Source organism: Pipistrellus kuhlii, unplaced genomic scaffold (genome assembly GCF_014108245.1).
Source record: "Pipistrellus kuhlii isolate mPipKuh1 unplaced genomic scaffold, mPipKuh1.p scaffold_m20_p_3, whole genome shotgun sequence".
Lineage (NCBI taxonomy): Eukaryota > Metazoa > Chordata > Mammalia > Chiroptera > Vespertilionidae > Pipistrellus > Pipistrellus kuhlii.
This window is the reverse complement of record NW_023425529.1, coordinates 10,500,699-10,517,758: the sequence shown is the minus strand read 5'-3', so window position 1 is coordinate 10,517,758 and position 17,060 is coordinate 10,500,699. Positions and strand designations below refer to the sequence as shown.

The 17,060-nt window shown below is 40.3% G+C and overlaps 1 protein-coding gene across 2 annotated transcripts in view; it reads left to right on the top strand.

Moving 5' to 3' along the window:
- The window catches only part of ANO4 (anoctamin 4), a 292,620-nt gene that overhangs the window by 258,809 nt on the left and 16,751 nt on the right, over positions 1 to 17,060 (top strand). For both annotated transcript variants that reach the window (XM_036456048.2, XM_036456051.2), the window contains 7 exons: positions 1,589 to 1,625; positions 3,665 to 3,776; positions 4,735 to 4,792; positions 4,885 to 4,982; positions 7,208 to 7,350; positions 10,946 to 11,098; positions 12,089 to 12,236. In XM_036456048.2, the coding sequence (XP_036311941.2) occupies positions 1,589 to 1,625; positions 3,665 to 3,776; positions 4,735 to 4,792; positions 4,885 to 4,982; positions 7,208 to 7,350; positions 10,946 to 11,098; positions 12,089 to 12,236 (749 nt within the window). The remainder of the gene's footprint in view (positions 1 to 1,588; positions 1,626 to 3,664; positions 3,777 to 4,734; positions 4,793 to 4,884; positions 4,983 to 7,207; positions 7,351 to 10,945; positions 11,099 to 12,088; positions 12,237 to 17,060) is intronic.

Sequence of the window (17,060 nt, the reverse complement as noted above, 5' to 3'; positions counted from 1 at the left end):
GTTACTCCTCTGTTCACAATGCTCAGTGGCTTTCCCCTCACTCGGAACAAACGTTTACATGGCCTCTGGGCTCTCCTCCATCTGGCCCCAGTGACAGCTCTGACCTCGTCCCCTCCATGCTCACCAGATTCTCCTGCTCCTAGCGGGCCTTCCCTTGGATGGGACAGACATGTTCTCTACCTGGGACTTTCTACTCCCTCTTCTTTCTGTCTAGAATAGTCTCCCCTTCCTGCCTGCATAGTAACTGGCCTCTCATCTCCTTCGGGTCTTTGTTCAAATGTTACTCTCTAATGGCTTCCCCTTGTCACTCAATTTAAAATTGCAACTCACTCCTGCCATCTGACACCTTCCTATCTCCTTGCCTGCTTTATTTTTCTCTCTGGCATTTATACCCATCCCATAGGCTATTTTTTTAAACATATATTTTGTTCATTGTCTTTCTTCCCCATTGGAATACAGGTCCATGAGAGCAGAAACTTTTGTTTGCTTTTATTACTGTTATTTCCCAGTGTCTGGAGCAGGGCCTGGCACATAGTAGGCTCATTACATTGTTATTTCTTGCAGAACAAAAGAGATGGAATGACTGACATTATTAGACTTGAGGTCAACCTGTACATAAAAATGCTGACATTAGAGATACGTAGCAGGGAATAAGATAATGCATGTGGCCCTGACTGGTTTGGCTCAGTGGATAGAGCATCAGTCTGTGGCTTGAAGGGTCCTGGGTTTGATTCCAGTCAAGGGTATGTACCTTGGTTGCAGGCACATCCCCAGTAGGGGCTGTGCAGGAGGCAGCTGATCAATGTTTCTCTCTCATTGATGTTTCTAACTCTCTATTCCTCTCCCTTCCTCTCTTTAAAAAAAAAATCAATAAAATATATATTTTTAAAAAAAGATAATGCATGTGAAGTGCCAAGCACAGTGTTAAGCCTAGAGATGTCCAATTAATTATAGCTCCTCATCCCCATTTATATTGCATCTTAAATCTGGGCTGGGATACTGAAATGCTCTCATTATTTGAAAGGGGCTTTCTAAAGGCCAAGTAATTTTATATTATTATCAACACAGTTTTATCTATTCAAACTGTCATTTCTAGCTCTTTACATAATCCTAAATTCCATAACCAGTAAACTCTGAGTCACTCCTCAGAGCATTTAACCTACCCAGTAACAAAGTTTATTTATGATTCTTAGGTGAACTAGTAATCACTGAGCTAATGAAATATAGGAAGTTTATTATGCTTTCTATTAAAATGCACAGGAATGTATTATTTGAGGGAAAAGGTTTCAAAATCCCCAAGTTACAAAGAAGAAAAATGAGCAAGCTGGTAATTAGTGGCAGCTAGCTAGCTCTGTTATCACAGAATTATTCACTCCAGAGGGAGATGATTACTAAAATAGTAAAATGGGACCTTGTGCCTTCTTTCTTTTCCTAGAGGACACAATTGTTCACATTATTTTCATTGTTTGAGCAGTGGATGGATAATGAATTTATTTTCACTCATCACTTGATTATGTGTCTCCTTGATAATTACAGATTTTAGAACATCTACAGTTCATTTGTTAAATGTATGCATTTTATTTTACAGCTCTATGAAAAAGTTGCACTTTTTCTGACCAATTTAGGTAAGTGAAACCGTTTTTTCTTTTCTGGTACAGTATTGTGGTTTGAAAAGTACCTTTTCAAAGATTCATTTTTGAAATGTAGCTGAAAAAGAAATACAGCATCCCCTTTCCTTTGAGTGGCATACAGCAATTTTATCGCCCTTCACAGGATATTTTAAATATGCCTAATCATCCGGGGTTCTTTTCTACCTAAAGATTTAAAACCTGTCACAAACTTGATCTGTCATGAGCTGATGTAAAGTAGGTTTTCTTTTAACACACAAAATCCATGCTGTCCCAAAAGTACATGTGTGTAAAGTGCCCAGAATCAGAAAAGTGCTCACTTTCTACTGCCTATAATTTTTACTTATTGAACAATGGGCCATGTTTCCATGGGACAGAAAACCACAGCAGACTAGGAGGACTAGAGCGGGCGGGCTAACCATTACTGACACGGAAACATGACCCTCACCTGGACGAATCATCCCTGAGGAAATTCTTCTGACTCCGTAAAGCCCTAGAACCATCTGGTAGCCAGCTGTGCCCTGTACACTTTCCACAGAAAGAGAAAGCATCCCAATTTTATTACTGAGCTATTCGTTTGTTTTGTTTGTTTTTTACTCTATGTAATTTGAGGAAATTACACTCCCCTATGTAATCTATGTTAGTGCTTTTCTATATGTTGCTTGTCCAAGGCAGGGCGGGGAAGAATCACAAAGGTGTTTTTATTTCTAAGAATCATGATAATACAAGATGTCATATTTTTTTTGAGCCCTGCTGTGTACCAGATACAGAGGTAGGCACTTGGCTTGTTTCCCTTTGTGTCATTGAAATTTCCCAGCACCCCTTACCAAAAAAGAGAGAAAGAGGTAGGCTGTACCCCATGGCACCTCGATCCAGGCTGGCAAAGATGCCTGTGTAGATGCAGCCCAGTCCAGCTGTGGTGGGGACACCTGGGAACCTACCCAGCTGGCTGACAAGCTAGGAGACCTTCCTTGTAACAGAGAGTTTGGTAGCAGAAGTGAAATAAAACTAAAACCCTCTACGCATCCTTTGTTCTTTTCTTCCCTCCACAGCGGTGCAGCTCGTTCCCGAAGCTGACATTTCAACCACTTTCAATCAGAACCTCTCTCCCTCCCCCTCCTTTCTCTGATATGCTTCTAGGAAGCAGTTGGAGCCATAATTTCATGGAAAGGGAATGCATGGGTTGGAATGGTAAATGAGCCATTAGAAGCTCAGGGAATGTGGAAAGAGAAAGCGCGGTTGCGTAACACGCGTTTTCTTTGGTCTTGCTGGGGGTGAGGCCGCAGCGCGTGGGGAAGGATCCGTGCATTTAACATGAGCAGCCACGTTGGAGGTTTGGTCCCCACTTACAATGTTCAGAGAGTGTTTGCTTTGTGGACGTCAGGATCTAAGGAGGTAAGGATTGGCACCTGAGTGAGGTCGGGGAATGATAAGACACAGACGGTGATAGACGGTAAAAGCTGTCAAGATGAGGTCCTCCTTGATATTTGTCCCTGAGCGTGAAACACGGGGACTGAGGATGGCAGGTGAAGTCAGATGCTCTCAGCACTCTGGGATGGGGATCTGACGCCCTCTCCCCATGAGCATCTGGCATTTCTTCAGCAAGAAAAGTCGAGACCAAGGAATTATTAGGGACTGGGAGGATGCCTGGCGCCACTCAGGCCTTACCCACAGACAGAGGCTAAGAGCAAAAGGAAAGTCTCCTGCAGGGAGCCACAACTGGGAACAAGGCTCCTTCAGCCCAACTGTGTCTACTCCAGGCTCTCGGGTCCGTGTGTCAGTGAAACAAACTGGATAGTCTACTCCTCCGCCAATTCAGTAGCCACTTCCCTCCAAACCCTTGGTGGGGCTGGCTGGTCTGCAAGCTTGAGAATCCCATGGATGAGCCACTTTGTCTGGCTCCATCTATAGGCAAACTGGGTCTCCTTAGCCCGCCTCTGCCCCCCGCCCCCCCCACGTGTGTGTGGGGAGGAGGACGGGGAGTGGAGCAGGCATCTGAGTCAGCCTCTCAAACTGGGCTTCCTTTTTGTTCACAGAACAGCCTCGCACGGAGTCGGAGTGGGAGAACAGCTTCACCCTGAAAATGTTTCTTTTTCAGTTTGTCAATCTGAACAGCTCCACGTTTTACATCGCGTTCTTCCTCGGGAGGTAGGAACCAGCTCTCCCCACACTCCTGGGCGGGCGGGGGGGACAGAAAGCTCAGGAGTCATTGACAGCTCAGAGAACAGAGGAGTTCCCGCCTTTTGCGTGATTCATACAAAGTGCAAACAGAGCTTAGCCTCCTCCTCTCCATTCCCATCTTGGAGATGGTTTTCCTGTTAGGGCACATGCAAATCACCAGTGAGTACCTGGGCACCTTTTCTAGCCGAGAGTAGGGAGGAAAGTGATTTGCATGGGGGAAGGATGGATGCCAAACTTGTGGCCTCCATCTGCACCTGAGTCAGGGCCGGGACCCCACACCTATAGGAGCAGGGGCATGAGAGGGGTGGATGGCCTGCAGCATGTCCTAGATTCCTCTGATGCCACAGAAGAGGGATGGACATCCAGACAGGAGGGGGCTAACACAGGATGAGGATTTGGAAAGGATCCGCATTCATTCATGTCCCATGAATTCATCACACCAGGAAGTGTTTCTGGCAGAAGAGAACCAGGGACTGGACAGGGATTAGGTTTTGGTCAGATGAATGAAATGCAGCAGCCACACCGCAGTATTAGGTGCTTTAGAATGGAATCCTAATCAAATCATTTGATTGGAAAAAAGCAACAACAACAATATCATTACTATTATTCAAAAAGATCAGAATGTGTTTCAGTCCGCCTTGCTGCTTACACAGGCCTTGACCACAGGCAGAGACCAGAGCACTTAATATTCAACAGAAAATGTTCAAAGTCATGGCAAACAATGAGAACTGTGCCTGGCAGCAGACAGAAAGGCCAGGAGAGGCAGATGCCCCAGAGAATTCCAGAAGCTCTGTAGCATTTCCTAATTCCCTCAGACCTGTCACTGGCCCAGTAATTTTCATTGCAAGATGTGCTAATGGGAATAGACTATTCACTGAAGTCTTAGACCTATAGGATGCTAATGGTCTGTTTCTCTGTGTTGAAGATTTGCAGGACACCCAGGTGCCTATTTGAGGCTGATAAACCGGTGGAGACTAGAAGAGGTCTGTATTCTCCCATCATTCCTTGTTTCCTAAAGGACCCCTTTTCTTCCTCTCCATTGATTCTTGAATTTCTGTGTTTACTTATCTCCCAGTGCCACCCCAGTGGATGCCTTATTGATCTCTGTATGCAAATGGGTATTATAATGGTGCTAAAGCAGACCTGGAATAATTTCATGGAGCTTGGCTACCCGTAAGTACCTTCCTGTCTGTGCTTGAGAGGCAGTGTTGCTCATTATTGGCTTTTCTAGGCATGGCAAGTAAGTTTAACAGTGCAGACTCAGCAACTAAGCCAGGACCTGTCCTTGGAGCTAAGTGTTTACGCTCCAAGACATTCACCGAAAATAACTAACATTGGCAATGGCCGGTGTGGCTCAGTTGGTTGGGCATCACCCAGTGCACCAAGGGGTCGCTGGTTCAATTCCCTGTTAGGGCACATGCTCAGGTTGCAGGCTCGGTCTCCAGCAGGTGGCAGGCAGAAAGCAGCCAATCAAGATTGTTCAGCTCTCGCATCAATGTTTTTCTCTCTCTCTCCAGTAATCAATTTTTAAAAAGTCATTGCCATAACAAAAATAATAATGATACACACTGGCTCATTTGGAATACTTAGCACAAGTCACATGAACAAAAGTGAATGCTTTTTAAGAAGATTGGGCCCCTCGATATGGGACACTTGCATGCAAGCTGCTTCCAGTGATGTCTCTGATGCTCTAGCTTCAGCATTACAAGTCTCTGGAGCACATTAACTAGATCTCTACTCCCCCATTTCTGAGATAAGTCAGGCACAGCAATTTTATATATATATATATATATATATATATATATATATATATATATATATATATATATCTTTGATTTTTTTTTTTTTTTTTTTTTTTTTTTTTTTTTTTTTACAGAAAGGAAGGGAGAGGGATAGAGAGTTAGAAACATCCATCAGCTGCCTCCTGCACACTCCCTATTGGGAATGTGTCTGCAGCCAAGGTATATTCCCTTGACCAGAATTGAACCTGGTACTCCTTAGTCCGCAGGCTGACATTCTACCCATTGAGCCAAACTGGTTAAGGCAGGCACAGCAATTTTTAAAACTACACCCAGGCTGCACAGAAAAGAAACTTGTGGAAAGGAGGAAAGTTTAGGGATTCAGAAAAGAAATCTGAGTATGTCAAAATCAGCATATCTTAATCAGGAAAAATATTATTACCTAGGGCATATAATTTATGTTGATGACCATGGGCAGAAACTCGCATCCCCTCTGTAAGGATAACCTTGAATTCTGCTGTGTTTGCTCAGCTCTGGTCAGTTAAGTTTTAAAGGGACATAAATCAGCAACACTCCTATTTCTGCTTTAATTACACATCTACTGTTTTCCGTGTCAGCTAGGTGTCTCCATAGACACCTTCCAGGTCCCAGGGAGGAACACTCAATCAGAAAAATTAGCTGGAACTTGGTTCATTTTGAAAAGTGATCTCTCAGACTCCTACCAGGATCACTACTGGTCATTTTCTCTTTTAACTTTATCTTTAGAAAACCTATTCCGAGTGTTTCATGTTTTCTATAAAATTAAAAAAAATAAAGCATAAAATCAAATCTTTAGAAGCAATATTTAAAGTATAAAGCATAATTTATCAAAATGTCATGGACATCAAGAGAACTATTTTTATTGTTGAATAATGGAGACATTAGAGCAAAACTGTGAAGTAGGCAGAATTTGTCTTTGAGACCCAACCTCTTACTTCCTTTATTTCACATTTAGTGTTTGTTATGTCTGCTCCCCGCAACCTTCAACCTTTTTCTTATCCCCAACAGCACAGACCTAACCCCCCACTCCCACCCCCATTTCCTCATCCCTGTTCCGTATAAGATGCGCTCCCAAGCATTGCTAAGGGTGAATGTGCTGACTGTCCAGGGTGATGTGCATTTTATTGGGAGTCAGAGCCCCTGTCAATCTCAAGTCCAAAACGGGCCAGTCTGGCTGTGGAACTGCAAGCTTCCATGTGCCAGAGAGGAAGCATTTTGTGGGTTTGCTAGATTTCTCAGGCTCCCCAGATTAGCACCCATGTGGTGAGACTCCCCATGGCTTTCAAGCCAGCGAGGCCACATCTTCCTCTTCTTGCATACCTGGGTGTTGCTTTATAGATGGGGGTTGGTTTATAGATGTTCTCTGTCCTTTTTCTAACCCTCATGGACAGCACTGATCTCATGACAGTTTCAGGAAGGATTCAACTAAGTTCATCGATCATTCTGTTTGCTCACATGAAGCATAGCCTCCCTTGTTATTTTCCAAGGCTTGCTTTCCTTGGCAGCCTGTCCTCAATTATTTTTTTTTAAACTACGAGTCTACATTCAGACGCTTCTATTTCTAACTTAAGTCCTATGAGCGGTTACCTGATTTTTAAAGACACTGATCTTGTTGTGCAGGTTAATTCAGAACTGGTGGACTAGAAGAAAAGTGCGACTAGAGCATGGGCCCGAGAGGAGAATAAGATTCCCACAATGGGAAAAGGACTACAACCTTCAGCCGATGAATGCCTACGGACTCTTCGATGAGTACTTAGAAATGAGTATGAAAATACCCTACTTCATCCTTTATCCTAGTTCACAGAAATGCGAATTCCAATAAGTTAATGATGTTATAAATATCGAAATGGCCCATGGCAGAAAAAAGGTTCCTCACCCCTGATCTAGGCCATCAGTGTTTGGGGGATTCTTGAGCTGAACGTAGAGGAAGGAGTGTGTTGCTTTAAGAAGCTCAGTCCACAGGGATGATGCCGAAAGCCTAGAGTCACATTCACATCAGTGTCATGACATTGTGTCCTGTCTGTTGTAATAAATCACCAGAGGACAAAAATGAGTTGGAAAACCTGATGAACCAAAGAAAAAGGTTGTTATCAGTTATGGCCTAAATGATTCATTCAGCAGACATCGGTGAAGCCATGTTATGTTCAGGCAGACACTATGCTTGGCATTTAGAGACATAAGAAGGGATAAGGCAGAGACCCAGGGTACACAGGCTAGTTGTGGGGAGCCAGAGAGGGGAAGAGTACATGTAATAGCCGTGTTGTAAAATGATGCAATATGAATTAGTACGGGTATAGGGGGCACAGTCATTATCTTGGAAGGGGTTGGCTTAGGAAGCAAGGACTGCTAAGCTATGCTATACTTTTATTTAAGAAACCAGATTTCTTTATAATCAAAGCTAAGCTATTTATTGTAGTACTAGAAGCCCAATGAACAAAATTATTTCTTGAGGCATGGTGATCCCTCAGCCTGGCCTGCACCCTCTCACAATCCTGGATCCCTCACTCATAACTGCCCATCTGCTCACTCCTTACCACTTGGCTCCTCACTCCTTAGCGCTGCTGTGGAGGCAGGAGAGGCTCCCACCCCTGCAGCTGTGTTTGCCAGGGATGAGCCGGGTTTCTGGTTGAACAGCACTCACACTGTGGGGGTGCACTAACCACCAGGAGGCAGCTCCTGCATTGCATTGAGCATCTGCCCCCTGGTAGTCAGTGCAGGTAATAATGACCAGTCTTTCTGGTCATTCCACCCTAAGGGTAGCTGGGCTTTTATATAAATACCCTGTTTCCCTGAAAATAAGACAGTGTCTTATATTAATTTTTGCTCCCAAAGATGCACTAGGTCTTATTTTCAGGGGATGTCTTATTTTTTCCATGAAGAAGAATATGGTACACATTTATTGTTAAATGAAAATAAAGGAAATTTATTACCTGTATACAGTATGATAGTACGGTAGTTGTCAACATAAACCAGACAAACTGAATCCTACAGTATCAAGAATTTATTCATTTATTCAATGACAATCATGTCATCATCTTCTGGAACATCATCATGACAATCCAATTCCTGAATTTCCTGGTGAATTTCTTGTGACTCCATTTCTTTCAGAATCAGTGGACAAAATCTTTCATGTTTAGCCTGGGGCGGGGGGGAATTCTTATTTTCGGGAGATGCCTTATATTTCACTCAGAAGGAAACTTGTAAGTAGGTCTTATGTTTGGAGGATGTCTTATTTTTGGGGAAACACGGTAGATGTAACTAAGAGCATTGAATCTGTAAACAGCTTACCTGGGTTCAGATCTCAACCCTTTCCCATATTACCTGTGAAACCTTAGGTGGTTAATATCTCGTTGTCTTAATTTCCTCATTTCTAAAGTGTGAATGATAATAAGAATCACTAATTCATAGGGTCTTTGTGTGAATTAGTTAATGCATAGAAAAGGCTTAGGAAAATTCCTTGTTCATAGTATGCTCTTGGTACAAATTATCTTATTATTTTCCTAATCTTATCTCCTAGGGGATAAAATCTATCAAAATCCCTTAGCATAATAATTGTGTATAGTTTTTCTTTCTTTTTTAAACTTGGGTTAAAGCTTTGCAACATTGGGGTGGAAATTGGGGGTAAAGGTGGGCAAGATGCATTACTTCTGAAAGTAGCAGTTCTTTCTGTGGAATCTTAAAATTAAAGGGACAGTAGAATTCATGCTTAATGTGTCTTAGATTGCTTATGTGCTAAGTATCTACTGGTATTTTCAGAGTTTCAATTACAAAATGACTGAGCGATATAACTTGGAGAAGAAATCAATTTGAGCATTCATAATAAAACTTAATAAAGTGAATTCATTAGGAAAAATGCTTTGAGGTCTCTTAATGGACTCTTCTCCCATAAAGAAGGAAATGACAAAAAATATTGGTGTATTGAGTGCTTGCAAAGAAGCTTTTGTGTGGCTAGAACTGGAGTGCTCCCAAATACTGTGGTGTCTTGGCAGCAAGAAATCTCAGTGAACTCTCACTTCTTACTCTCATTCTTATTGCTTTGTAATTTCTTAATGGCTTTCTGCTTTGTTGTATTTTTTAATGAATTCATTGATATATAATATATAGTAAGAGGTGTATACAAACCAATGAATTTTCACACCAATGTAACCAGTCTATGTAGGATAAAGATTGGCAAATTACTATTCATAGGCCATATCCAGTCCATTGTCTGTTTTTGTAAATAGCATTTTATTCGTACACAGAAACTCTGTTTGTTTGTTTACATGTTTTCTGTAGTTTCCTCTGCATTACAGCAGCAGAGTTGAGTAGTTTTGATGGAGACTCTATAGCCTCAAAAGCTGAAAATATTTACTGTCTTTTTACAAAGAATATTTTCCGTCTTGTGAGCTAGGTCAAGAAGTAGAATATTGTCACCGTCACAGAGGCCCTTTTGTCTCCTCTCACAGTCATAACACCCTCCCTAACCACTTTTCTGACTTCTACCACCATATATTAATTTTGTCTCTTTTTATCTCCACATACATAGAATTGTGCAATACATACTCTTGTAAATGCCTTTTTCATTATATATGATGTTGACTAGATTCTTCCATGTCGTTACAGGTGGTAGTACTTCATTTTCATTGCTGTATAGTATTCCTAGAGTATGTACCTGAAGCAAAATTATGAAAGAGGCACAGTTTTTGATAACCACTCCCATTTTTCCTTTAGTTGTATTTTTTTTTTCATTTCCACTATGAGATATTCCCCAACTTTCCCCTCTGTTTCCCACAGAACTCCCTAAGTCCCCACCAACTAGTCTCTCAACGCTCCCATATCATAAAATGTACTGGTGAGTGCTACTAAAGCACTTCCTAACTTTCTGGCATCATAAGATGTTCCAGGCTCATCTTGTATTTTTTCTACCATAGCTCTGGAATCAAACATTTCTCCAAGGATGTCTTGTTCTTTTATTAGACAACTAGAGGCCTAAAGCATAAAATTCATGCAAAAGTAGGCCTTCGCAGCCCCGGATGTCTTGGCCCTCGCAGCCCAGGCTTTGTCTGGAAGGTCATCTGGAAAGTCATCCAGGCGGTCGTTCCGCTGTTTGGGCCATTTGCATATTACACTTTTATTCTTATAGATGGTGTTTAGAAAACCAGATCTTGTATCTTAGGTATGATCATTACTCCTGGGCCCAGGATTGCCTCTTTATTTATTTATTTATTTTTTAAATATCTGCCTATCTTTCTGTTCCCCATGCTTTGGTAGAGGGGGGAGAGGGGGGAAGATATGAGTTAAAACAATGAGAAATTCATATTATTATTCTTTTGAAAATAGTCATGGGCAACCAATACACTTGTTTCTTTTTTCCTCTAGTTCTTCAGTTTGGATTCACAACTATCTTCGTGGCAGCTTTTCCCCTAGCACCACTTCTGGCCTTACTGAATAACGTAATTGAAATTCGACTTGATGCTTACAAATTTGTCACACAATGGAGGCGACCTTTGGCTTCAAGGGCCAAAGACATAGGTAAGTTTGATTTGGGTATGTGTTTTAAAAGATATTAACCGTCTGTTAGATAAAGTAAAAACAATGATCAACGTTAGATTTTTTTACTTATGGTTTCCATGTAAGGTGATTCAACTAACGCTTACAAAAGAATAATTGTGTTAGGCAGCTTTACTTCTCATATTATTTAAAACTATTTGGAGAGTTATCATTTCCAGTGCTAGAAAAGTTATACTTAAAAATAGATTCTCAATTTAGTTATTTCTATCTTAAGACTGGAATCTGCACTTCTGATTATCCCTTATTTTCTTTTCAAAGTAGATCTCCCATCAGCTTAACTTAGATTTGCTCTTTCTTAAAAGTGTGAGTCACAAGAGCATGATCCAGTTTTCCTAAAGACAGAAGTGACCTGTGGTCTTTAATTGGAGATGCTGAGTTGAGTCAGGTGCAGCCATTTGGGAGCTGCCTGTGATCAGAGTCTGACTTCTATTCATTTCTGCATCCGGGGCTGAGTACAGGGCAGGCAGGTGTTCGGCCAATGTGTAGGGAAGAGGATTGAGCGTGGGTGTGTTTGGTTCACATTGGTCTTTTAACATCCATAGGAAATACACACACATTCGGTGAGCACCTATGCTAGCTCAGTGTGTCAGGAACTGGACCTGCTGATGAACCAGAGGAACCCTGTCTGTACCCCTAAGGAGCTGGTGTCAGGGTGACATTGCCTGTGTCAGCCTTATCAGAGGGGGCTTGGGTGCCTTATCATTGACCAGAATTCTCTACTATGTCCGATCCTGATTAAACTTTTAAGTCATGAGTATTGGCGTTTTCACAGAAACTCCTTCACTGCCAAGGTGTTTGCAAGTACAAATTCTTACTCTTGTTTTGCAAGTGTATTAGGGAAGATGAAAGGACCCTTGGAAAGAAAGATGGAATACTAGTTACCCCAGTTAATTTCATACTTAGTGCCTCTGCTGTGTGTCTGTAATTAATATAATGCTTCTCTTTGAATAGGAATTTGGTACGGAATTCTTGAAGGCATTGGAATTCTCTCTGTTATTACAAATGCGTTTGTCATAGCGATAACATCTGACTTTATTCCTCGCTTGGTGTACGCTTATAAGTATGGACCTTGTGCAGGCCAAGGAGAAGCTGGGCAAAAGTAAGTTTGCTATAACACTATCATGAGATCTCCATTGCCTAGCCATTGTGTGGTGTTAGACACTCAGACAGAAACCTCTGCATTGGAGTAATTGGGTCACAAACTTGGGACAAGAAAGCTTGTAGTGGGAAATGTGGAATTAAAACACTTTCAGTCAAAATGAATGCATCCTGATCTATTGAAGGAATGGGGGTCATACAAGTCAGACAAATTTTAAATGGAATCCAGTGTGAGAGCAACAATTAACTATTTTCCTCATGGCCTAACCACTATAAATTCAGAAATGTATGGTGTGGTATTTTAATGTGTTCAGCAGATGTAGTGTAGAGAAATGGTACTTCTCTGAGTTTGTAAAAGACTAGTTATGATCTGGTTCCCCTTTTAATATTAATATGTAGACTTTGCAAATTCTACATGGGAAATATGTAACCCTGTGCTGGGTTCCTACGAGGTACTCAGCAAATATTTGTGAAATAAGTAACTGAATGATCATTTTCCTGGCTGTTGTCCTGACCAGTGTATACATAATAGCAAGCAAACAGAGTGAACTCAATTCCCTGGGAGCCGAGTTCTGTGGCATCATCTCAATGGTTCCAAAGCCAGGGCTCCAATTTCTAGTTTAAAAAGCCTTGGCAAAATTATAACATGTCCCCTGGCTTTCATTGGTAAACCCTTGAAAAAAAGACAAGAAGTCTTAACATATTTTCATGGAAAGTTTGTCCCCGTTTGGCTAATGTCAAAATGATCTAATTCAAATTGTGGGATTTACATGTCTGTTGGTCAGAGTGGGGAATGTGCTGGGATCATAGAGTGTTTTTCAATGTCCCAAGATCATCCCCATGGGATGATTTTTTGATGCCTACTTATACAAGTATCTCTGCCTTCTGGTTTACTAGTCTGAGCCAAATTACCTCATTTTCTAGAGCCATTGTAGTTCAGGTAGTCCCAAGGAGTCAAGTGCCACTGACTCAAGACAACTGAATTAATATACACCTGGCCTAGGTCCAATTTCATTAAGCCTACATAAATACTCAGTCTAAGGCACAGATGATCAAATACTGGAAAGCTCACATGTCAGCTATTTGAAGAGGTTTTTATAAAGTTCTTTACTACATTAGCCTATGGCCATTAAGTACTAATTATCTAGCAACCTTAAATGAGCATACCATCCCATTTTAAGAGAGATTTAAAGACTTATGTTGTAGTACCCACACATTTCTTTCTAAGTGTAACTGTTAACATTCTCCTGACTTAGCCTAAAAAACGTTTACCTTTATTTCAAACCACTTTCAGTGTGTTTTGCATTTGACTCTCAAAACAAACCTGATAGTGTCTCCTTTTCAAAGTAAAGGTAATAATGTGTAACTCACTAAGAGAAGTGAGTCCACTTAGCATAATATTCTCAAATTCCACCTATGTTGTCACACATGGCAATATTTCATCTGTTCTTATGGCTGAGTAGTATTCCATAGTATATACATACCACATTGTCCTTATCCAGTCCTCCATCAAAGGACATTCTGTCTCTATGTGTTGGCCACCGTGAATGAATGCAGGGGTTTATATATGTACGAAACCAGTTTGGTTGCGGGCACATCCCCAGTAGGGGGTGTGCAAGAGGCAGCTGGTCGATGATTCTCTCTCATCGATGTTTCTATCTCTCTATCCCTCTCTCTTCCTCTCTGTAAAAAAATCAATAAAATATATATCTTTGCAAGTAAAATATTTTTTTTTTTTTAGTTTTTCAGGGAGATACCCAGAAGAGGGATTATAGGGTAACTCTAATCTTAACATTTTAAGGAACTACCATACTGCTTTCCATAGTGTCTGTACCAATTTAGTAGCAAAGGAAAATGGGACAAATATATGGTAATGGAAGATGATTTTACTTTGGTGGAAACACAATGCAATATACAGATCATATAGAAATGTACACTTGAAACCTATTAACCAATGTCATCCCAATGAACTTAATTTTTTAAAAAGCTGTAAAATCATTTTGTCTAAAAAGAGAAAAATGAATCCAGAATCATAAGGCAGTGTAACTGCTGGAGCCCACATGAAGATACTAAGCCTAGACTCATGTAGTACTCTCTATCCTGAACCACACAGTCAGCTGGTTTTTCAACAGAAACTTTGCAGGTCAGAAGGCAGTGGCATAAATATTCAAAGAGATGGAATGCAAAGATTACTCTACCCAGGATGGCTATCATTTAGAATTGAAAGAGAGAGAGTCTCTCAGACAAAAGAAAATAATAAAGTATCACAAACACACACACAAAAAAAGCTAAAGGAGTTCATCACCACTCAAGAAATGTTAAAGGACAGAAACTGGTTTGGCTCAGTGGTAGAGCGTTGGTCTGCGGACTGAAAGGTCCCAGGTTCAATTCCGGTCAAGGGCATGTACATTGGTTGCGGGCACAGCCCCAGTAGGGGGTGTGCAAGAGGCAGCTGGTGGATGTTTCTCTCTCATCGACGTTTCTAGCTCTCTATCTCTCTCTCCCTTTCTCTCTGTAAAAAATCAATAAAAAATATATTTAAAAAAAGAAATGTTAAAGGGACTTATTTAAGAATAAAATACTTAAAATATGAATGATAAAATATAGGAAAGAAAAAATCTCACTGACACAGGACAGTAAAATCAGATGATCAACCAACTATAAAGCTAATATAAAGGTTAAAAGGCAAAATTAGAAAGGTAATGTATAATTACAACAATACATTATGGCAAACACACACACAAAAAAAAGAAGTAAAAATAATGACAGAAACATAAGTGTGAAGGGGATATGTCTGAATGTAAGTGTCCATCAACCTAAACTGCTGTAAACATAGCTTGGAGCCTGACCAGTTTGACTCAGTGGATAGAGCATCTGCCTGCGGACTGAAGGGTCCCAAGTTCAATTCTGGATAAAGGCATATACATACGATTGATGTTTCTCATCTATGTTTCTAACTCTCTATCCCTGTCCCTTCCTCTCTGTAAAAAATCAATAAAATATATATATTTTTAAAACATAGCTTGGCATACATGAGACACAGGGTAACCACAAACAAAAAATCTACAAGAAGTATACAAGAAATAGAGAAAGGAATCCAAACACAACACTATAGAAAGTCATTAACATATAGGAAAAGAAAGCAAGAGAGCAAAGGAACAGAAAAATAATCAGAAAAAAGTAAAACTGCAATAACTGCATACCTATCAATAATTACTTTAAATCTAAATGGACTAAACTGCTCCAATCAAAAGACAGAGGATGGCTGAATGAATTAAAAAAAAAAAAAAAAAAAAGACCTGTACATACGCTGCCTACAAGAGACCCACTTCAGATTGAAAAACACAGACTGAAGGTATAAAGGGATAGAAACGATATTTCCTGAAAACAGAAGTGAAAAAGAAAAGCTGGGATAGCAATACTTAGACTTCCAAACTTATGCAGACATCATAAATAACCGTAGGATTCCCTACCACCACCCACTGAATGTAATAAACTAATTATTTTGTTATTAGGTTGACAGGGTTTAGCGTTTTGGAACATTCCCTATCCCGGTGAACAGAAACATGCAGTTCTAAGAATTATTGTGAGGTCTATACCTGATTTAGTGATATAAATTAAAGCTTTTCCTATAAAAATAGTGTTATTATAAGGAGTTCAAAGATTGATCAAGAACAAAATGCTCATGCCGAAACCGGTTTGGCTCAGCGGTAGAGCATCGGTCTGCGGACTGAAAGGTCCCAAGTTTGATTCCGGTCAAGGGCATGTACCTTGGTTGCGGGCACATCCCCAGTAGGGGGTGTGCAAGAGGCAGCTGATCGATGATTTTTTCTAATTGATGTTTCTAACTCTGTCCCTCTCTCTTCCTCTCTGAAAAAATCAATAAAATATATATATTTTTAAAAAGTCCCGATTTAAAAAAAAGAACAAAATGCTCAAATTTTCACAGAATGAACCACAAATATCTCACTTAATGAACACTATATATTTATATAAACTGCAAATCAATTGAAGAGAGAAACACCATAACCACGTACAAAATTGTTTTTTGAAAGATAAAGCTTATTGTTCAAAACTATTTTCTTCCCTTTTCATGTCTGACATTTTTATTGCAACAAGTCAAATTAATTTTCTTTTCTCACCTCATCAGCCTCATTTATTATATAAATTACTAATGTCTCTATAAATAATCTACAAAGCATGTTTTACTTTAAATCTATAAACCCAACCTTATTTAACCTCACTTTTTCACCTTTTGACCCTATACCCATGCTATTTTGAGTCACAGTGGCTAAAATCTAAATGGCAAATTTAGTAGCAAAATTCAAAGACACTCTACAGTGAGTTTTATCGGGAATCTACAAATTCAGAAGTCAACTTCTGGGTCAGTTCTTTCCCTTGAAACTAATTATAATAATGCCTAGTTCATCCTTTTCCTCCAGAGTCAAAGACTGAAAACAGTAGTTCATGGTGTTCAAACCAGAATTCCCACATTTAAATGAACATGGTCTTCTCAGAAATGACTTGGAAGAGGTGTGCATCCTAATTAAGGCAATGCTATCCTTACATAGGCATTTTATGAATCTCCTTCCTTAGAAATACCTTCAGAGACCATCTGCCCCTCCCGTAAGAAATTTTATTTCATTATTTTATATTCACTGGAAATCCTTCCTTTGTCTGATACATTTTTCTCCACACTTCTCACTTCTCCCTGATTATCAGTGTGCCATCATCTTTCCTCTGTCTCCCTTGGAGGTGGTGGTGTGTCACAGTGAGGGTACGTAGATCTGCTGGCAAACTGAGTGATAGTCATGAAATCTACTGC